Here is a 22999-nt window from a genome sequence, read left to right on the forward strand (position 1 = left end):
GGCGGATGGTGAGACAGTGGGGGCCTGGCGGCTCCTGCGCGCGGGCTGGGCCCCCGGACCTCTCCTGCAGTCCCCCATCCAAGACGCCCGCCGGCTGCAAACCGCGGCGTACTGACGACCTCGGAGCGCAGCCCGGAGGCAGGGGTGCAAACAGGGACTGCAGCGGAACCTGCCTGGGGCACTCCAGAGTCGAGCTGCTCTCCGCAGGCTGGCGCTGCGCCGGGGTCGCCGCAGCCCGGGGCCCCTCCCGGGCCACCTGTGCGCCGACTGGCGGACCAGGGTGATGCGGGATCCGGAAAAGCAATCCACTCCGGGTTCCAGAGTCCTGTCTCTGTCCCTGGAGACTGAGAGGGGTGGTGGGAGGCCTCCCCGCCCACTACCCCAGCTCCTCCCTGGGGGAGCCTCAGGCGTTGCCCGAAGGGATCCCCAGTGCTGGGGGTGGCCCGCGCTCGCAGCGCCGCCCGGCCCCTCCTCCGCCGCCCCGCCCCGCCTCCGTCCCGCTCCGCCGCTCCAGTCCGGATTTTGCGGCGCCCGCCGGCCCGCTCCCCCGGCTGCAGGCTCCGCGCGGCAGCTGGCTCGGTGCGCGGCGCGGCTGGCGCTGCGCTCCGCCCAGGCTGCATTGCTGCGCTCCGGGTGCCCAGGGGAGCCACGCACCGCGTGCGCCCCGCAGCCGGCCGCCCGGAGGCAGCTCCGTCCTCTGGCATGGGCCCCGGGGGCGCCCCGAGGTGGGGCTCTCGGCTGAGGCGCTGACAGCCTCTCTCCCGCCCGCGGGGCCCCGAGTCCTGCCCGCTCGTCCGCCCGCGGCCATGGCCGTCCGGCCCGGCCTGTGGCCAGTGCTCCTGGGCATAGTCCTCGCCGCCTGGCTTCGTGGTTCGGGTGAGTCACGCCGCGCGCGCTCTGGGGAGGCTTGCGGGGGACCGTGCGCGCGAACGCTTAGTTCTGGGGAGGAGGTGGCCGTGACCCGCGCGGCCGACCCGTCTGGGAGCCCCCGGAGGCCAAACTTTGCCGGGCAGGACGCGGGGGCCGCCACTCGCTGCTGCGCAGCTTCCCGGTGCGCTCTCCCGGAAGCCTGGGTTCTGCCAAGTCCAGGAACAGCTGTCAGCGCACGGGGCTGGCGAGTGTAGACGCCCCACGCCTCCGGGTGGGGGAAGTTTACTGGTTTCAGGGCCCCGGAGAATGATCGGGGTGGGGGGATTGGAATAATCCAGGAAAGACAAGACTTGAAGGACTCAAAGATAGCGGCTTCGGACCATATGCTAGTGCCCAGAAAATGGGGTGTGTGCGGGGCAAGGTTGGGGGTGGGGGTTAAGATAGCTCTTCCAGGTAGGACTGCCCCAAACAGCCACTCACAATTTCTAGCTTGGCACCTGGCCTCTGCCCACGTCTAGAACACAGTGTCCTCCTCTGTCCCCACCACACACGTTTGCACACGCACACACTCAGGCGTGGAGGCATCCAACAGCCCCCAGCTCTTGCAGCCGGCAGTCAATGCACTGGGGCCCCTGTGGTGGCCTGTGGCTCCTGGCCTCTCTGCTAGAGGCGGGAGGGGGGAAAGGAGGGAGAAGGGGAGTTGTTTGCTGTTGGCTGTTGGTTGGCGGGCTCTGAGAACCTCTCAAACTCCTCAACCCTGCAGTCTCCCCGCTTGTCTTGTTGGCCACCCTAACCAGCCCCTTCATAACCCAGTCTTTTAGCCCACCTCCTTGCGTGAGGGGCCTCGGGGGAAGGCTTTGTCTTCTCTGAAGCCCGCACCTAGGCTGAGTTGTGGGGGGTCCCTAATCTCTGGCCCCTCAGGACTTGGCGGCGCTGAGTATGTGTATTGGGAAGGGCGCCTTAGCAATTCTCTATGCTTGATGCCCCCAGAACCTGCTTGCAAGGAGGTGATTCCCAGGCTGGCAAGGCCACAGTTTATCCTAAGGGTGTGGATTTCTGAACTGCCAATCCAGAAAGATGAGAGCTCCGTCAAGGACCAGATGATTAAGGTCGATGTCTGGTTCCTTGAAGAGTCTCTGTTCACCGCATCCTTCACCCACCACTGCCTCGACTGCCCTCCCCATCCTGCCCCCTAAGTCCTCTGCCTGGTCCCCCCTGCTTTACCTCTCTCCACTGTCGATGCACCCTAAATCTTCACTTTAACAAGCCCTTCTCCCCAATAGCCTCCCCCTTCAATCCTGACGGACCCTCAGGTTGAGCCTTCTGCCATCGGATGTGTATTCATGTCGTATACGTTCCTGTTAGAGATGTGAGTTGCAGGACTGGCCAGGGTCATGAGCTGGGGCTGTCGGAGGAGATGCTGCCAGACCCCGGATGGGTGCCCAGGAAATGTTTACTGAGTTGGATGTGAGTGAGAGGGCTGTGTGGTCAGAGCTGCATTTTGCCCACGTGAGCACGTGGGTGGGAAATGGCATGGACTGGCATGTGTCCCAGGTCATGGAGAGGGAGGACGCCACTGGGGTGGCATGGTGCTATCGTGTGTGTGGTCAGATGAGTACTAATAGGCTGTATGCGTGTGGTAGTTGCGTGCTACTGCACCAGTCCAGTGAGCATTACAGATAGGGGTGACAGACACTTGTAGGTGAGGGCACCAAAACCAGGAATGAAGGGTTGCCATGGATTGGGAGAGCTGCATTGCCCATCGGCAGGACACCTGTTGGGGCCTGGCCTGGGGGTTTCCCAGGGCTGAGAGGTGGGCACCAGTGTCTCGGGGCTACCTGGATCAGAGCCTGTCTCTGGCATTAACTCTCTTGCAGTGGGAGGGGGAGCTGCTGAAAGGTATGGGGGTAAGAGTGGCCCCACTTCTCGAAGAGAACCCATCTTGCCCTCCCCGCTCAGGCTCTGGACATATGTGGACAGATACCTAGGTAGGCTGCCCCTGCCACGACCCTACACACCTGCACTTGCTCATCGGTTCCTTGGCAACAGCATCTGGTGGAAAATGTGTCTGTGAGTGGCTGGGGAAAAATGGTCAGCCAGGCAGGCTTGAGGGGTACGGTGCAATGTGTGTGCGCGCGTCTGTGTGTGCGCGTGCATGTGCGAGAGTGTGTGTGTGTGTGTGTGTGTATGCACCTCTCTTTGTGTGTGTGTATGTGCATGCGCATGTGCATGTTGTGTGTGCATGTGTGTGTGTATGTATGCACCTCCCTTTGTGTGTGTGTGTGTGTGTGTGTGTGTGTGTGTGTGTGTGTGGTGGGGGTGGCTTAGGACTGCTGAGCCAGTGCGGACTCTGCCCTCCAGGGCAAGCACCTACATCACCCAGTGTCACACACTACCACTCACAAAAATCATCCCTCAGCACAAATGCACCTGGGCATAGCCCCGTCTATGCCTGCACACACAGACACCCACCTGCTGTGCCAGATTGTCCCTTTTATACTCTGCCAGTCACACAGCCGGCACATACAACTCCTTACCCTTCGTGTCTTCTTGTCTTGGGTACCCCCTAGACTGTACCGTGCCTAGGGAGGAGAGGCATGGAGGCCAGGCTCTCCTGGAAAGTGCCAGCTGAGGGGCACCAGGCTATAACATTGCCCTTGTCCCCCCTCTTCCTCCCATCCCTGCTCCCATCACCAGGGCTGCTGGACTTTCTGCCCACCCCCACTCTAGGCTGACAGGACTGTGGAAGAGACCCTCACTCTGGGGCAGAGAGCACCACATTCTTGCTTCTTGCACATGGGGTAGCTGCTTTTGGTGCTGTAGGAGAGGGCTGATTCTATCCCTAGCCTGTTTGCCCCCCACTGCACCCCCTTGCCCATGTTGGAAAAGGCTTTCTTCCAGGAGGCCAGGATTAGTATGGACTCAAGGGGCAAAAACTCCAACCCAGAGGCCCGGGGTCTGGAAGCAGCTACCTTTGACCCCTGTCACATTACTTTTCCTGCCTGATGCTGCCACAAGTCTCAGGCTTGCAGGATTAAGCTATAACTTGGGGTACACAGCCCTTTCAGTCGAAGGCCCCAATGCTGCCACCTAGGAACCCCTTCTGTGCACATGAGCGCCAGGCCCTCTCATTACCAAGCCACCAGGCTCCCATTGTCCCCTCTTCCCAGGGACCCTGTCATTGCTGCCATCCCTCACCCCAGCCTGGAGGGGGCGGGAACTTTACTATCTCCCTTGGCTCTCCCCTCTCCTTCACGCTTCACATCTAATCTGTCACCAAGTCATCAAGCACAGTGTTACTTGTGACATTGCTGTGTCCCTAGCCTTCTTTGCTTCCTCCCATCCCCACCTCCTTTATCTCCCACCTGGCTCACCATAGTGGCCATCCCCCCCCCCTCGTTCCCTCTTCTCCGCTGAAGGTCTCTGGAAGCCTAATGTACGGCTCTCTGGGGCCTGCAGGTAGAGCCTTAGCCCTGGTCTGGGATGGGCTTGGGGAGGATGAAGGAAACACCTGACCGATGCACCCAGAGGTCAGCTCCGTCGCTGGGCATGGCCTGCTTGCTGCTGGGCTTGGCTCTACCAGACTAGCTGTTTCCAGACTTGCAGGATGTGGTGCCACCTGGCCTTGACAGCTCCCTGCTTGGCATCCCAGCTCCTTGGCTTTGTTCTGATCCTGGCCCGGCCACTTTATTGCTGGTAGTCTCTCAACCTATCCAGCCTTGAGCTGGAGATCTCCCCCGCAAAGCTCCCCCGGTTCCTCCTCCACGGGGCTCCATGATGTGCTCTGGGTGAGCTAAAGGAAGCCTCTGATCCTGACGGTTCCTTCTCCAGTGCCTCCCCAGTATCACCATTGCCTGCGACACTATAGACCCTGCTCCCTGCCCCTGCCATGCTCCGAATCACTGCCAGCCAACTGTTTCATGCTTTTCTTCCTGTTCTTGGTAGGAGTTTGGGCCTGCAGGCCAAGCAGGGAGGAAAAGAGAAATTCAACTTGATCCACTTCAGCGGTGGACCCCATTCTTGTTCCTGACCATGAGCTTCCCCACCTTGTCAAGAGTCAGGGCTGGTAAAGCCAGGGCCCCCACCACAGGGGCAGGCACCAGGCCCAGGACACACATATATGTAGACAGCAAGTCATCATGCATGAGTACATGTTAGTGAACCATGTCTGTTGAGTAGGTATTCTCCGGTGGGTTCTATCCGTCCTGACATCGGCTTCCATAGAATAGTATTTTCTTATGCAAATAGAGTTGATGCCAAGATGTGGGTTTCTAGGCACATCACCAGTGTGGGGTCTGACCCCAGACTGGACAGCTGAGCTGCAGTGTCCCTTACCACTCAGGAGGGGGCTCAGCTCGATGTACCCATTCCTACCAGTCTCCTTTATCGTACCTATTTCCCATGAGGGTCCTCCGCTCTTAGGGGACTCCTGGCCTCTTTCTACCATGTAGGACAGGGCAGGGATGTTAGAGGCAATAGAGTTGTCTTGCAATCCAAGCCTCAAGTCAGTGGACGAGTAATGGCTACTTCCCAGGCAGTCTCCACATCTGTAGGTGGGGGTCTCTCATTCCTCAGTTAATGGTAGCGAGCTCTACCCAGAGTGCACTGCAGCATCTTGCAGGTGCCCAGGGCCTCTGGCTTCAGCCTTCATTTTCCCTGGCGTTGGAGACAGTGGGTTAGAACTGAGTTGGGCCTTAGGTTGCAGCAGGGCCCAGGCTCAGTCAGACACAGGACAGAAGAGGCTTCATGTGGACAGCACTGCTCTCTCTGTATCTAGCCCTCTTGGGCTCACAGGGTTTTGTTTGGTAGGTTCTTGCCATCACTTTCTGGTTCACCCTGTCCCGGGACCATATGTGGACTTCATCTCTGGCACACTGGGTGTGGCTATAACCCCTGGGCAGATGTGAATCCTGATTTGGGCTCTGCCATTTGACTGCTTCATGGTGTTGGACCAGTCACTCAAACGGGTCTGGACTGAACTTGATGACTTGCCCCAGACTGAGGCTGATGCCCGGGGAAACTGCCCTTGGAGCCTGGGGTGGACTGAGAACACAGTAGCGGGCTCTCCCAGGCACACCTACCAAAGACCCTGGCAGTGGCTGGCTGTGTTGCCTGGGAACCAGGTGGGTTCTGGGACAGAGCCAAAGGTGGCTGTAAGGAAAGGTAAGGAAGTTGGGTCCTGCTGCAGCGGGTGAACAACTCCAGTGGTTAACAGGAACCCCAAGGTCAGGATGCTAGTGTTGAAGGCCTGTCCCCTTTTTCAGACACTAATGCCACAGGAAGATTTTGACCCTAGAGTCCATATCCCAGGCAGCATGGGGTAAAAATTTACACAGCCAAGTACACAGCTGTCCCTCATGAGTTCCTCCGAGGATCCTGAGCTCTTGACACCTGCCAAGCCTCTAAGTCCTTACCCTGGACTCTGCCTCCTCCTGCACCTCCTCCCTGATAAAGGACTCATCTTACCGAAGCATTGTGCCAGCACCGATGTAGGCGGTGGACTGTGGTAGGAAGGGCAGGAGCTTCCATCCTCTTGGGTGGGAACCAGTCTGGCTGTCTGGAGAGGACAGAGCTGAGGGACTAGGCTTAAGGGGAGGACCCTGTTTTTCCAGGATAGGTCTGACTTGTTTTTCTTTGCTGGTTGGATCCAGAGGGCAGGGCATACAGAAGCCATTTCCCCTCCTTGGCTGTGGTTGTTGACAGGTTCTGTCTAGCCCTGCTTAAGATTGGGGGTCCAGAGAGACTCAGTGGATTCCGGGGAGCTCCAGTGGCAACCGCTCCTCACAGAAAAACATAAAGGGGGGAGACTGAAGTCTTAGGGCCTATTTTGGTAAGGGAGGAACCCCAAAAATTCCGCCTCTTTATTGGATCGTGGTAGGAGTTCCAGAGGGGAGCTATCGCTTTGACTGGTGAGCCCCCAAAGCCGGGTTCCTCAGTCTGGATGTCTCTTTAGAAGATTCAGGGTCACCTTGAGCTCCAGGCAAATACGCGGCTGATTGGGAAATGAAGGGCTAGGGAGTCTGCCTGTGTTGACATACCTGAGGGACACTGCAGGGACCTCTGAAAGGGGACACTTGACCCGGTATCCCAACCTGACCCTAAAGCCAGGCTGCAAAGTGAACTAACTCTTGGTGTCCCACCCTAGCGTGTCCACCCGGGATCATGTAGGGGGAGTAGCCCCCGATTAGACTCCACCCTCTCCTAGTCGGGGCGGAGCCCGACGAAGAGGAGGCATTGAAGATCCTTCCCAGGTCTGCGTTTCTTTCCCGCTCCTTCTCCCCCGTCTCTCGTGATCGTGCCCGCTGTGTGACCCGACCCACAGCCTCCAGACCCGTTCACCCCTCCCCGCAACGCGACCGTCAAGGTGGCTGGGTGGGCGGGGTTCCTCCAGCCAGAGAGACTGCGGGACACGTGGGCGGCGGTGGCCCGCAGTTGCCCGAGCCAGTAAGACCCGGAGCCCGGGATGCAATTAGCTGCTGCGGGAGGGGCGCGCCCATCGGGCGGCGTCCGGGCGGGCGGGAGGCCCGCGCTGTGGTCCCCGCCCCGCGCGGCCTAATTAATGCGTGGCGAGCTGGGGCCGAGCCGGGAAGGGGCGGGATCCCTCCGCCCGCCAGCCCGCCCGCGGCCGCCCGCAGGATTAGCAGCTCTTTGTTCAGGGTCTGTTAACAAGTTCCCGGCTGAGCGCCTGGCTGCCGCCTGGGGAGCTCTGTCCAGCATCCGCATGGTCTACAGCCCTGTCCTCTACCTTCTGTGCCCCAGCCCCTTAGACGCGGGGTGAGGGAACAGGAGGATGCCACCCACTATCCAAGCGTCTGGTGTGGGCAGAGACCATCGTTCCCATTTTGTACATGAGGCAGCACCCACTTGCTCCGAAACCCAGAATCTTAGGCAGGCTGGAGCCCCAATCTAGAGCTTTTAAGCCCTAACGCATTTAAAAAAAGAAAAATCAAAAACAAAAAAACAAGCTTTCTCTTTTACGTATCTCTAGTTGGCCTCGGACTCACAGAGATCCTCCTGCCTCTGCCTCCTGAGTGCCAGGATTAAAGGCATGTGCCACCAAGCCTGGCTTCCTAATTAATGCCTTTCCCCCTCTGCTGGGAGAGAACTCTAGAGGGGGAAAGAGGAAGGCGACTGTAGACTACTATCCCTGTTTTTTCGTTTGTTTGTGTTTTTGTTTTTAATTGACTTCCTGATCATGCTAGGCTCTACCTGGAGGTCCCATCAAAACCTTGAGACCTGGGGAAGACGAGGTCGAAGATAATGGGAGCTACAACCACATTACAATCCCCGCCCTATGTCCCTGTCCCATTGGCCTTTCCTGGTGTTCCCCACCCTGGTGGAAGGAAGCAGAGGCTTGTGTGGTCTTTCCCACCTTTTCGGTTCACACCTTGCCACCCAATGTCTGGTGTCCTTATGCCTTACACCTGGAAAAGGCCGGCCAGGGCACAGGGCTGTGATTATAATTAGGGAGTTGGTCCTCACCTGTGCCCTGGAGCTTCGCGCCTAAGGGACTTTCAAAATTACTTTATTATAATGAGGTAGAAGCCTTTTCTATGAGTTCCTCCAGGTGATTCTGGGCTGTTTCTTCTGCGGCTACACTAGATAACCTCCCCTTTTTGGTTAAGTCGGGGCACCCGCCTGCCTCATTTGCCCTCCCCAGAGAACACCTCAGCCTCCTCAGGGATGTCTCAGCTGGTGTAGCTAGGAGCACCCTCCCTCAGCCTTCCGTCCCAGGAGCTCTTCACGCCAGACAGTACCGCAGCACCAAGCAGCGTGGGACCCTTGCGTGCATCTGTGACAAAGATTGAAAAAGTCAACTCTCATTTAAGCAAACATAGGGAGTTTAATGGCAGATATAACCGCAGGTCAGGACTAATCGGGGTCTCAGGCATGGCTGTATCCAAAGAGAACAGTGCGATAAGATCCATTTTTCATCCCAGTTCTTTGAGCATTGATGTCAACCCCTAATAACCTCTCCCTTCATGGTCCTCAAGTGGCTGCCAGGGACTCCCAGGCCTCAGCATCCTGGTAGGCCCAGGCTGAGGGGGTAGAAATTGAATAGCTCTTCCCTCAGACATCTAGTCATCTTTTACAGGTCCAGTTCGTATGCTCTACCCATGTCAGTCACTGACGGCTAGGACGGTGCGGGTTGCTCGGGTTTAAGGCCCAGTACCGCTATCCCGTTATCCAAACTGCTTTCTGCTCCTTGACGCTTCTTCTCCAGGAGGCATGGGTGGAAACAGCCATCTACTTCGCCCACTTACTTCACAACCTTGTTGACTACAGCAAGGAGCTAAGCCCAAGGGTGGATTAGCCAGGGCTTCCTCCTTTCTTGGCCCTCTTCTTCTAAGCCCCTTCCTCCCCTGAATGCCTTTGCACCCCCTGTGAGCCTCAGCCAGACCTGCACCCAGACATCCCTGTGTAATGTCCACACAGCGGTCCCCTGCGGCCTTGCCCTTGGCTCTCTGCTCCTGCTGTGTGTGTCGGTCAGAAGCTGAGGCTGCTCCGGTATCTTTGACGAAACACTTTTCTAGAAACCTCCTTCTGGTTCCTTGGGGTGCAATCCACACACATCTGGTCTTCCAAAGAGCCCTTCTCTTCAGACTCAGAGCAGCTTCTAAGAGTGCTCATTGCTCTATCCCCAGAAAGCAACAGGTTCCCAGAAAGACTGACAGACAATTTTCCCAGTGTAAATAATTCTTTTTTTTTTTAAAGTAAGATTTATTTTATGTATGAGTGCTCTATCTGCACAAACACCTGCAGGTCAGAAGAGGGCATCAGATCTCATTACAGATGGTTGTGAGCCACCATGTGGTTGCTGGGAATTGAACTCGGACTTCTGGAGTAGTAGTCCGTGCCCTTAACTTCTGAGCCTTCTCTCCAGCCCCCCGATGTAAATATTTCTGCCGCAACCTATTTCAAATGCCAGGTGGTGTCGGCTAGCTTATAGAAGCCAGCCTCCGGAGCCTGGAGGCACTGGTTTCTGTGCGGCATAACTGCACACCGTGCTGATCCCAGCCCTTTGAAGTGCCAGCAAGCCAGCAGAGGACAGACACAGCTCCTTCCTTGCAGGGCTTCCTGACTGCTGCCAGTCAGGAGCCTATCCTGTTGTACCAAGGGTAAAAAGTCAGTGAGGGCTTGCTGGTTTGGGTTCGGAGCATAACCCTGCCTGAGTTAAATCAATTATACAAGCCCCCCGTGCCTCAGTTTCTTCACCAAGAGAAGGCTTCTCTCAGGGTTGCCAGCATCAAGCGAGTGCTTCTCTGAGAACATCCAGGCCCACGCAGGCCCACAGCAAACGTTTGGTGGGTATGAGCCACCGCCTAGGCTGCGCCCGCAGCTCCACACAAATATGCTGTTGTTTAGCTTCCATCGCCTGGGTTGTGTGTGTGGGAGCTGGGAGTCTTGCTTGACAAAACAGGCAGAATGTGTCAAGGCCTGGCATTTTGGGGAAGGCGCTCGTTCTGGGGTAACGAGTGCTCTTGAGGGGGCTTGGGACAGAAAGCTGAGGAGGAGTATGTATGAGTCACGCACAGTGCCTTGTCCAGGCTTGACTTGTGACAGCCTAGAAGCCAAGTCTGGTCCCCAGGACTACAGAGTAGAGAGAGGTGGCAGTGCCACCGTCGCATTTAAGAGCCAAGGGAAGCTGGGAAAGGGCAAACCACTTGATGTCCCGGAGCTTCCTTCCTTCGGAGAGGGAGAGTGACATAAGCCAGGATCTCAGCTTGTGGCCACCAGAGAGTTGAAGGAGGAGGTAGAGAGGGACAGGCCATCCTGGAGATGACATGTGGGTGGGTGAGAGAGGCCCGCTGGAGCAGGCGGTGCCCGTGGGGGGCCAGCAAGCAGTAGAGCTGGCCATGTCTTCGAGCTGGGGAGTGACAGGCAGTGAGCAGTGTTTAAGGAAGATTAATCTGGCGGTGCGCGGAGGATGGATGGCTGCAGAGAGAGGCTGGAGGCAAGGAGACCAGCCGGGAGGCTGCTGCGGTCATCCAGGCAAGAAATGACAGAGCCTCCCTTCCCGGCGAGCAGGCAGCAAGCCTGGAGTAAGAGAGATAGATGTGGGGGACACCGCTGCATCTGGATGGCGTGCGTGTGGGGGGCGAGGAGGGGGAGAGGCGAACATGATTCAGAGCTCTGAGCCCGGGGAAGCGGTGTCAGAAACAAAATAGACGAGGAGCTGGGCTGGGGGGAGAAGTCTTTTAAGAGTTGTGGATCCACTGTGGTCACCTTACCCCACCCCACCCCGCCCGGGTGTAGATTATGTCTGCACTCATGTTATAAGCAACAGTAACTGGGTCTGGCCAAGCTGGGTGTTGTAACAGCACTGGCCTAACCTAAAGCCATGTGCGAGGAGAGAAGCCCTCCTAAGGACTGGGGAGGGAAAGCCAGGCTGAGGACGGTGGATGTGGCCCAGGAGACAGTGGCCTGCTCTGTGCTGAGTAGCGGTCTGGAGAGCTGGGACACATGGGGAAAGGCCTTCCTAACAAGCAAGGCAGAGGTGGCCTTGGTACTGGAGATGATTGCAGAAGGTCATAGCAGGACTCAGCAGGGAGGGGGAGGGTGGGCAGCAGGGGGTCTCGGACAGACTCTGTGGTAGAAGTGAAAGGGGGTCTGGAGCGACACTAGATTTACTCCCAGCCTCCACAGGTCTTGAGCAGACTCTTCCCGTGGGCTTGTTGCAGTGAGGTGACAAGGTCCAGGGTTTGGGATTACTCTGCTGATCTCGTCCCACACTTTGTCTGCACATGGCACCTCCACGCCCCTCCGATGGTGTGCTCCGGTGGAACGGTCACCCGATTCCCTCAGAAAAAAGAGTTTGACCCTAGCTAGCCAAACCACAGAAGGAAACCTGGACACAGTGATTGGGTCCAGGGTGGCCCAGCCTGGGATTGGGCCAATCAGGATCTTCTGACTTGGAAGTAGAGGAGTTAGCAGGCTGAGGCAGAGGGCCAGGACTATTTGAGCTCCCACAGTGGGTAGAGAGAGGCCAGAGCACGAGAGAACTGGGACAGGCAGAAGGAAGAGACTGTCCTGGAGGCCCCAAGGCCCCAGAGATTGGTCTCTGCAGCTCTCAATGCTGGGAGCTGATCCAGCAACTTCTGAAGCTTGATCAAGGAACTTCCTGCTGTACACTTACAGATGAGGTGTTGGGTCTCGGTACCTTGCACCCCTAAATGGCCTGATCCAGGATCCAGGAGGAAGATAAGGTCCCCATCCAGAGGTGGGGCTTGTATGAGGGCGTTCAGCCCCCAAGTGGCAGCTGCTACATTCTGAGAAAGAGTCCGCATGGAAATCTGATCACAGGCCTCTCTTGGTACATCAGAAATGTCTAAGCTGGGCTTGGGGAGATGGCTCAGCAGCTTAGAGTGTGTGCTGCTCTTGCAGGGGACTCAGATTCAGTTCCCAGCACAACTTGACAACCACCTGTAACTGTCTCTCTATGTCTCTGTCTGTCTGTCTGTCTCTCTCTCTCTCACACACATACACACGCACACACTCTTACTCTAATAAAAATAAATTTTTAAAAAGATCTCTGAGCCACCGTGAGTCCACTGGCTTGGCTAGAACTCGGCTGTCACTTTGATAGGCTTCACCCCTAGCACCTGTGTGTCTCCGTTGCCCATGTGTCAGGGTCTCAAATGCTCCCTCGCACATTCACTTTCTGGCTTTGTGCATCCCCACAGACCCATGTCCTTAATTTGCCTAGGCAGCCCCCGGCCCTGTACACAGGCACACCTGCTCTCTTGGTTGGTCACGCTGAGGTTGCCTGTCCGTTCTATGGACAGCACTTGGCTAGGCTAAGTACAAAGGCCACGTGCGAGCCCCTTCCTGTACCTCCCTGACCTGCTGCTCCCAGAGCTCCTGCTCAGGTGCTTTGAGATGCAGGCAGGGCGTGAAGCACAGGTGTGAGACCGGGCATAAGCAGGTCTCAGTAGATACTGTGGGCTTGGATCCCATTCTCAGGGGGGCCTGAGGGGAACCACTGCTGCTGAGGAAGAGGACGGTGGGGGCAGGATTCTGAGAGAGCCCGAAGGAGGTCAAAGAGCAATCAGGGGGAACTGTGGCGGATTTGGAAGAGGCCCTATCGAGCCAGGGAAGATGTGTGTAGACACAGAGACCCCTGGGAACTTACAGACAGGGAAAGAGTATCAGAACTAGAAGGCATATGTATTGGCTGGTTCTGTGTGTCAACTCGACACAAGCTGGAGTTAGCACAGAGAAAGGAGCCTCCCTTGAGGAAATGCCTCCATGAGACCCAGCTGTAAGGCATTTTCTCAATTAGTGATCAAGGGGGAGGGCCCAGCCCATTGTGGGTGGAGCCATCCCTAGGCTGGTGGTCCTGGGTTCTATAAGAGGGCAAGCTGAGCAAGCCAGGGGGAGCAAGCCAGTAAGAAACATCCCTCCATGGCCTCTGCATCAGCTCCTGCTTCCTGACCTGCTTGAGTTCCAGTCCTGTCTTCCTTTGGTGATGAACAGCAATGTGGAAGTGTGAGCTGAATAAACCCTTTCCTCCCCAACTTGCTTCTTGGCCATGATGTTTGTGCAGGAATAGAAACCCTGACTAAGTCAGCATGGAAGCCATTCGGGGCTTCAGGGGAGGAATAAGCAGGAGTTGGAAGGCCAGGCATGGTTGCCGAGGGTTTTACAATGTACTTAGCTACAGGCTCTCTCTGAGGTGGATTCAGAGCCAGCTCTTTGGAAGATAGAATGGACAGACCGAAGGACAGGGCTAGACCATTAAGCAAGCGTACACTGAGCACCTACTGTGTGCCTGGCACTCAGTGAGACACTACAGTGGTACAATGAACGAGGCCGTTGCCCCCCTCTCTGGAGAACCCACATTAAGGTTGGAGCCGATCCCAAACAAGCTGGCAGAGTAAGATAGTGAGAAACGTTTCTGTTAGGCAGAAGGCAAGCAGAGGGGCCACATGACCTCAGGTGTGCCAAGTGGGCGTGGCCCTCCGGAGTCAGGGTCACAGGTGAGAGTAGGTGATCCAGGAAGACGTCCCCATGGAACAGCATCTGAGCTGAGAAGGGACCAACAAAGGGAAGGCAGGGTTGTTGGTTTGACCGTGAAATTGTGTGAATGAAGAGAGTGCTCAGTGGCTTCAGTCTGTGTTCGCTGATACTCGGAGCCGCTGCGACTTCCGGAAAAGGCACAGTGGAGAATCAGAGTGACTGAGAGTTCCTCTGGGCCACATCTGATCTTGTTAAGCGATTTGGGAACTTCAGAAGGCCTGCGTTCCGTCACAGCGTGAGCCCAGGGCCAGACACTCCTCTGCTGTGGTTATGCAACAGAAGAGCCTGGGCTTGTGCTGTCCGGGAGCTGATCATTAGACCTCAGGCAGGAGCGGGTGCAGGGAGAAGGCCAGGCAGGCTACTTGAGCCCTTTGGAGTTGGGCTTTGCCAGGCTGTCTCCTCATATCAAATACCAACGTGCAAAGAAGCTTACAGAGGTGTAGTGAAGTCAGACGCACGCACGTGCGTGTGTGTGTGTGTGTGTGTGTGTGTGTGTGTGTGAAATTCACATAAAATCACAGTCAAATGACACTTGGAACGCACACAGTGTGGCTGTTGCTCTATCACGTGGATTTTTGTCATTCCCAATGAGATCCACTCCCCGTTCCTCCATGTTCCCACACGTGACAGACAGCGCCCTGCTTTAAGTCTCTCTGGGTCAGCCCATGTGGACGTCATAACAAATGGGAAGGTGCCAACAGTGACATAACATGGAGGCCACCCCAAGGCAGAGTCTTCATCCCCACTGATGGTTCATAGTCCCTGTGTGCTGGCCCAGTTTCGTGGCAAACATCTTTACGAGTTGAGCCACATGTCGCTAGCCCTACTGCGTTTAAAGAGACAAGTTTTTGTTTTCTGACGCCACAAGACTGGTGAATGGTTTGGGTGACGCAGAACACTTTCTGCACAGGAGAGGGAAGGAACCAAACCAACGAAATTCTGGGTAGCTGGCACCACCTTAATAAAGTTCACTTGGGGGGTTGGGGCTTTAGCTCAGTGGTAGAGTGCTTGCCTAGCAAACGCAAGGCCCTGGGTTCTGGTCCCCAGCTCCCGGGGGCAAAAAATAAATAAATAAAGTTCACTTGGGAATTCCTCCAAAGCAAAACAGAAAACAAGGCGGGCAGGGAAGGCCAAGGAGAAAGAAAGCCAGAGGGCAGTGGGGGAGGGCAGTGGGGGAAGAGCTCTCCACACCAGCCAGGAGGACTCACAGACTGTCACAGCTGTCATTGGAAATCTTTACCCAGAGAACACTGGGTAATGCAGTTGCCCGAGGTGATGGGGAGAGGAGGGAAGCAGAGGTCAGAAGTCAGGTCACAAGAGAAGGGAACACACTTGCCAAGGGGACAGGAAAAGTGGGGGAGGGGAGAGAAGACAGAGACGCTAAGCATTTGTACGCTTAGAGAAACATGCCAAAGAGCACCTGAGCTGAGAGCCAGGTGACCCAAGAGAGAAATGTCCCTAGTCCTGTTTCTGGGAACCCTTCCTGCTCTACAGGGATCTCTCCCCCTCCCCTCCCCCTCCCCCCCCTCCCTCCCCCCCTCCCCCTTCCATCCCCTTCCCTTCCTTCTCTCTCCTCCCCTCCCTCCCTTCTTTCTTCCCTTCTGCCCTTTTCTCTTTTGTGCTTTTCATTAATACTCTGCTCTGAAGTCGTAGCTTCATTTTTCTGTATAACTAGAATTGAAGGAAAATCGTCCAGAGGTCTAAAGTAAGCCGCCAGCCTCCCGATCTCTGGCCCAGAGGCTGAAGTGCCTATTAATTGCTTGCTCCCACTTCTGGCTGTCTCAGGCCATGCTGTTTTGAACATTTCTGTACTGGTATTTGCTTAAATACTTCCTTTCCATTCTCTTGGGCACACTCCGAGAATGGGGTTGCTGGGCCCGGTGATTCTTGTGTTGAACGGGCTCGGGAAACCCAACCTCACCTGTACCACGTTATATTCCCAACCAGCAGTGCATGCATTTCCGGTTTCTCCACACCCCATGCCTATCTCTGAAACATTGTACTCTTTGTAAAACTGTTTTTCTCATCTCCAGGTGCACTCCTTTGTTGGTCCCAGAGTCTGGGGTTGGCATCTGAGACTGTGGCCCTGAAGTTGACAGTGAGGTTACAGTGAACTGTCTGATTTCTGGGTCTTCCCGTGCCCCTCCTCCGCAATCCCCCAAGCCGAGAGCTGTCCATTCCACCCCTGCATCCTCTGTATGTGTGTGTGTGTGTGTGTGTGTGTGTGTGTGTGTGTGTGTGCATTCCAAGTGTCATCTGACTGTGTGATTTTATGTGAATTTCACATTAACACACACACACACACACACACACACACACACACACACATTTCTCATCACCAGGACAAATGTTGCTACCAACAATGCTGGTGCTAATTTGCCAGTACAAGGCTGTGATCACGAATACATTAGCATCTTCACGTGAAAGCATTTCATTTTTTTAGTGATTAGGAAGTATTTGTCTTAAGCATTAGGGTGGCATGCTGCAGGCCTCCGGGGAAGTGGAGGAAGGTGAGGGAGTCCCCCAAATATGATAGCTTTGCTGCCTGTAAGAAGTTAGCACTCCACCCTTCCAAAGCTTCCTGGACGTGGAGCTGAGTGCGGCCAAGGCAGGCAGATAGCAGGGTGACAGGGAAGATGGTGGAACCAGAGGGCGCATCCTCAGATCCAGGCCTGGGGCCCATTTTCTCCGTTTCTCCATGGCGATCCAGTCTCCCTCAAATGTCACATCAGACCCACAGCCTGTCACTCCCTGCCACAGCTTCTTCATGGCATTACCAGCAATGAGGTGGGCTTTCTCAAGTGCACGTTTCCTTCTTTACTTCATGCCTCCCTCCTCTATGGCTTACGTTTGAGGACAGGGACTCTGGGGTTTTATGGTCACTGCTCGTGTGTGGGGGTGGGTGGATCTGCAGAGATGTTAATGGCCAGACCTGACCCTCCTTTCTTCTTTGCCACCTCCACTCCAAGGTGGTCTGGGTGTTCCAAGAGCTGCTGGGAAGGGTTCCTCAGTGAGCAGACTATCTCCTCTGGCTGTTGGTGACAGCCTTGTTGGTTGGATCTTCTCTTTCTGGGCCTTTTTCCAAGCTGTATGGCTCTCTCCTGCCCCTAAAGGAATAAAAGACATACCTGCAGGGCTGTGTGCCTTCTAGTGTACTGACCAGCGAGAGAGTGTGTGTGTGTGTGTGTGTGTGTGTGTGTGTGTGTGTGTGAGAGAGAGAGAGAGAGAGAGAGAGAGAGAGAGAGAGAGAGAGAACAAACGAACCAGGCTCCTCCTCCCTGCAGGCTTCTCTGTAACAACCACGCAGAAGGCCCTCTGTACCCTTCTTTACCTCCCAAACTCCTGTGGGCCTGCCCCCCACTCTGCGTGTCCCCAGGTCAGAGCCTCCCCCAGGTTCCCACTCCTCCGTGAAAGGGAACTAACTGGAAGCTTTTATCATTCGGCAGAAGCAACATCAGAAAACAATTATTGTTTTAATTACCTGCTGTCGCCGTACAAGACAGGGAGGTTGTAAAGTGTGATGGAATCTTTCATGTTAATGGACGCCAGCCTGCGCCAGGCCACGATTTATGTGGGTGCAGCTGGCAACTTCCATCAGCCGGTGTGGAATCTCTAAACCCCCTTATCTCCATCCCCGCAGTGGGCACCCCTTTTGCCCCGTCACCTGTCTCCTCCCAGAAGAGCCTGCAGCCAGCCAGCAAGGGCCCAGGCATCTGGCATCCCTGTGAAGGAAGACTGTTGGGTCAGCGCCTCTTCCCCAACACCAAAGTGAAGAAGTGCTTGTGTGGGTTTAGGCCTGCTCCCCACCGCTCTGCTGTATCCTGCACACCCCTCACCACACCCGGATGGTGTTCTGGTTCCGTATAGGATTCCTTCTGTGCTGGTCCCATCCGGAAGTCCTATCAACCCACCCTGGCTCTGCTTCCCCTCCCCTATTTGTCCCACCACACTGACTAGTGCTTCCTGGCTGAGGTCTTCAATTGCCTTTCACAGCCCATAGAGTACAGCCCTTCCCCAGCAACCACGGCAGCTGTGTTCAGACCCAGAACTGACACTCTTTTGCCCTGAACGCATTCATACGTTTCTTCATTGAGGCCTCACAATGGAGCTTTGAAGAGATCTGTGAGTATGGGCCCATCTTACAGATGTGAAGACAGAGGCCCAGAGAAGTCAGGGGTCAGGCTAAGGCAGCATGGAAGAGCTGATGTGAGGTCTAACCCCCCGTGTTGGGACTTGCTCAGGAGGGAAATCCGTGGCTAGCTGGGCTTTGATTGAGTTCTTAATTTTTGAGATGATGTCTCGCTATGTTACTAGGTTGGCCTTGAACCCTAGGGCTCAAGTGATCCTCCTGCCTCAGCCTCCTGAGAAGCTGTGCGGGCATACCTAGGTTCGTTTTGGCTGTAACCACAACTTTTATTATTATGACTGTTTAACCCGGAGTTTACCACTTAACTGCTTGCCTCACTTTTCCTCACCCGTAGAATGGGTACAGCGGCCATCCGTTATCATGATACCATGGTACTGGTGTGTAACCTTAGGCTGTGAAGATGAGTAGTATTCAGGTTGTACAAGTCGATTGCCTCTATATCAAGGAGTCTCATCCTTTCCAGAGATGAGGGGAGAGGTTGAAGTCTTGGAAACATTGTAATCAAAGTCGTTCTTTAGAAAGATCACAGTGAACAGCCAGTGGAGGACAGGAGGGGAGGGAGAGAAAAAGCATCAGCCAGAACGGACAACAGGGTTTGCTCACCCCAGGGAAGGGGAAGCTCAAGGGCCTGGGGCAGGCTGTCCTCTCTCAGCACACAGGTGTTCAAACCCCCCTGGTGGGTGTATTGGGCATCGGGTACTGAGGTCCTCACTAAGGCAAGCTATCTGGAGTAAAAAGCAGACAACTGGGAAGACCACTTGGGCTGTTGTGTGGGAGCAGGTAGGGTTTCTCTAGGCCTCCTCAGAGCTGGCTTCCTCTCCTGGACAAGCTGGGGGGCTGGCTGTGGGCTTGCCCTGGACGGCTCCGCTTACCGGTTTACCGGCTTGCCACCTGTTCTCTCATGCATCAGCTCATGTCTTCAGCAAGCGCTTGACAAGTGCTGCTCTGGGCTTCCAGCCTCCCGCCTGGGCTGCCGGGGTGTCCAGCGAGGCTGCACGCGCACCCTCATGGAGCTGATATTCAAGTGCAGGGGGCAGGCAACACCCCAGTGAACAGATGAAGACATGAAATAATTACACGCTGTCAGGCATGCAGAAGAGAACAAAGGAGCTGAGGCAGACCCCCCCCCGTCCCTGTCCTGTCTGTGGCTGAGAAGTGACTCTCTGCTCTCAGGCCCTGCGGTGATGCATGGACGGCATTAGTGGGCCAGCCTGTCTGATTCGTCTCCCTGTCTTCCCTGGATTACTGTCCCGCTTCGGCCATCACTTGAGCCTCTAATATATTCCCCAGGGCTGGGGAGGGGCCATTCATTTAAAGATCTTTCTATTGAGTCTTCTCTTCCGTGGACCTTAAGGGGAAGAAAAATGCCAAGAGTAGAGGGAAAAAGGGAGCCAGAGAGATGGGATATCAGAATGGCAAGAAACAGCAGAGTTTGCTATTGCTGGCCCAGGGAAACACTCTCTCCCCTTCTGTCCTGTCTCTGGATGGTTCCCCACTTCCCCTCACCCCTCCCTCCCTCTACCGGAGTCCCTGTGAGCCCAGCCCAGGCTCTTAGGGAGAAGCTGTGAGATGGAGTCTCTGATTACAATTCAATTTGCCAGCATCTCCTCCCTCCTGGGTCTCTGAGGAGCAGTGCATTTGTTGTGAGGGCTCCTGCGGGATCAGCCTTGCTGTTCTGGGCCAGCACTGCTGTCAGTCTGGGCCTGTCCTGCACCAGTGGTGAAGCCAAACACCGGCTGAGCAATGCTGCAGCCACAAGGCAGGTTGCAGGCCGAAGGGGACAGTTGGTCCTATGTGGGCCCTCTCTGGCACTCGTATGACATGGCTGGGAGCCACCATGTCTTCGGGACTTCGAGCGGCCACTGTGTCTCATGGAAGTGTTCTGTTTTGCTGGCAAGGACCTCAACTTTATGAGCAGCACTGCCAAGGAAAGGTGGGGTTTGGCCCGGGTCACTTGGGAGGACAGAACTTGGGCCTGAGGATACGGCCTTGATGGCTTGTACACCTACAAGTGGACATTGGCCCTGGGCAATGGGAGTGGAAGTGCCCATGGGTGAAGGTGACCTTGCTGCCAGCTCAGGAAACCTGCCCTTCACAGCCAGCCCCCCACAGGGGGACACTCAGGGCTTCCTGCCAGTCCTGTCTTTCCCTGTCAACAGTGGCTGCTGGCCAATGCAGTATGCAAGTCCCTTACAAACGCTCTTGGGTGGGAGCCATTGGATCCCCACCGGTGGTCAGGAGTAGCCTTCATCCAGAATTCTCCAGTCGCCGAGGTCCAAATTTCAGGAGAGCCTCTGATCCTTTCTCACGGTTACAGATGAGCCATAGCCTCTCATGCGTTTCCCTCCTGTGCTGGCATTTCCTGCCTAGCTCCGTCTCCTTCCCTCCTGTCAAACCTATGAGCTAACTGGGCTCTGCAGAGGACAGCTCTGAGCTCCCGACGTGCAGGTGTGTGGTTGAGCGGGGAGGAGGGCGGTGTGGAGATGCACATAGCTACATGTGCACCTGAGCAGGAGTGTAGAGGCAGCCCTGTATAAAAATGTCTCAGAAATGGACTCATCTGGAATTCAAAGCAACTGGCTTTTTTTTTTTTTTCATCGATAAAGAGCTGACGAACTGAAAGAAAAAAAAAACAAAAGATCGGACAGCTAAACAGCCTTCTTGGTGGAGAAGCGGGAGATGTGCTTTTGGGCAAAGAACCAAAGCTCTTCTCTCTCTCTCTCTCTCTCTCTCTCTCTCTCTCTCTCTCTCTCAAATAAAATATCTGGAAGAGTTTGTTTACGTATGATAAAATCATGGAGTTTGCAGTTAAATCTCAACTCTTTCGGGTAGTGTAAAATGCCAGGCTCGTGAAGGGTGGATTAGGGAGGCCTTACCTCAAAGGCATCGGGCTGGGCAGAGGACGGCACTGAATTTGGATTGGGGTCACATCATGGAGGCTGTCTAGGTGGAAGGGATTGGGGTCACAGAAGGACAGCAGTGGGTGTTAGACAGGATAAGAAGGGAGCTGGAGAAGTCATCCATGTTCCCGTCCCCATCCCAGGCTTGAGGACAGATGTACCCGCGATGCAGCCCGGTGTGGGAGGTACACCTGGTAGAGTTGAGATAGGCATGTCGGCCACAGATTGACTGGTGTGCCTCGGTAACTCAATTTGCACATCTGTAGAATGGAGGCACTGATCCCCAGCGAGAGCCCGGCCTTCCAGAGATGTGAGAGCGGCTGACATTGTGCAGGCAGCAGTGATGGTGACGTTCCCGAGAGCTGAGTGACTGTCGAGACAGCTGGGTGGAAAGGAGACCAGTCCATACACTCAGCCTGGTCCACCTGGGACAAACTCAGGGAGAAGAGTCTGTGGGGAAACATAGACGTCTACAAAATCAGCGAGAAGGGGCCACTCCGCTCCTTGACTCGACTGCTGCCTCACAGGCAGCCCCCTCCCCATCCCGGCCCCCAACCAAGCTCAGGAGAAGGCAGGTTTAAAACCAATAACAGGAAATCCCGCTGTACTCGGCAGGGAACAAACTTTGAAAATCATTTCCCCTAGAGGTGATACCGGCTGAAAATATAAAATTGCTTCCAGAAGGGTTTAGATAAGTTCGTGGATTGCAGAGCCAGAATGGTTCCTGGGCAAAATTAGAATGTGAGGAGGCCTCTGCCCCATGAAGACGATGTCAGAGAGGGAGTCCCACCAGAGCAGGAAGCCTGGGCAGCTATGACCACCTGCTTGCACTGTCCGCGTGCGAGTCTGCAGCGAGGCACGTACAGCGTCTTCCCATCTGATGGGGCTGCTTCCCCTCTTACAGCCCATTTTTGCTCTGAGGTCCCTCTCCACCCCATCCGCTGACCCCCACAGATACCCCAGCCCCCATGTTGAACCCTTCATCCCCACCCCTGCTCCCCCACCCCACTCTAGCACTCCTGTTGACCTCCGACCCGTGGATTTTTTTCTAGCCACACACCCATGTTTGCACTTTCAGTGGTGCCGGCCTCTGTCTCCCACTCAGCATCATAGGGAGGCCACCACTCCCTCTGTGCACCATGAGATGGTGAAGACTGAACCCTGCCAGGCTCTCCAGGGACCACGATTGGTGGCCAGCCAGTCTCTCCAGCTGCCCCCCCATTGCCCGTCTCTGCCTGGCTTGCTTCTCCAGAGTCCCAGCAGAGGCTTCTGGATTGGGCTGATGCTTGAGCCCTTTAGGGACCTACCATCCTAGAAAGCTTTGGGCACCAGAATAGAGACATGGTCAGGAAGAAAAAGCAGGCTGCTTGGGTCTCTGCCAGGTTATCTGTCTCACGCAGAAGGCCTTCTGGGAGTGGGATGAACAGAGACAGAAGGGCTATGGAGTCTACTTTCCCACCCAGGTTCCCAAGATGCTTTTAGTTCTTTCTGAGCAAACACAGAGTCGGTTGGCTGTGAAGTTCGCCAGGACTGGTGCCTTAGTACCATGGACAGTGGTTCAGTCCCTGGACAGCTCCCGGTCCCTTTCACATACTTAAAGCCGATTTAATTAGACCTGTGCCCTGCCTTAAGGTCTCTGCTAGCTCTTGAGGGGTCCCTGTCAGCACCCCTAAAAGCTCTCTGGGGGAATTCGCCCCTGCTGTGTGCCGGACACTGTCTCATGAGGAAGTTACTGACAAGGGCCGTCCAGTGTGGAGCTCCCTTTGTGGGTAGAGACTCTCATCCTGTAGGCATCCACTGAACAAACGTCTCAGATCTTTGCCCAGATGAAGTGGCTGCTGTGGTTTGGTGTGGCCCAAGTGCCCCCCATGCTGGAGGCTTGCTCCTCAGTGCAGTAGTGAAGAGGGTAGTGGGCCCTTTAAGAAGTGGGGTCTGCGGAGATGTTCTTGGTACATTGGAGGCTCTGCTCTCAGATGAGGTTAAAGCAGTATCCACGGACCCCTTGGCTCCCACACAAGGCTGGTTATAAAGAACACAGGTGGCCTCCTCAGTGCTCTGGCTT

At 55.5% G+C, this 22999-nt stretch overlaps 1 protein-coding gene across 2 annotated transcripts in view; it reads left to right on the forward strand.

The window, feature by feature from the left end:
- The first annotated feature begins 593 nt into the window (after nt 1-593).
- Nucleotides 594-22999, forward strand: part of Unc5a (unc-5 netrin receptor A) — a 55699-nt gene continuing 33293 nt past the window's right edge. The window contains exon 1 of one of the 2 annotated variants that reach the window (XM_032884664.1): nt 594-876. In XM_032884664.1, coding sequence (XP_032740555.1) covers nt 807-876 — 70 coding nt within the window. In that variant the 5' untranslated portion in view covers nt 594-806. The remainder of the gene's footprint in view (nt 877-22999) is intronic. The other variant, XM_032884666.1, reaches the window with a different exon arrangement.

This window comes from Rattus rattus, chromosome 14 (assembly GCF_011064425.1).
Source record: "Rattus rattus isolate New Zealand chromosome 14, Rrattus_CSIRO_v1, whole genome shotgun sequence".
NCBI classification, from domain to species: domain Eukaryota; kingdom Metazoa; phylum Chordata; class Mammalia; order Rodentia; family Muridae; genus Rattus; species Rattus rattus.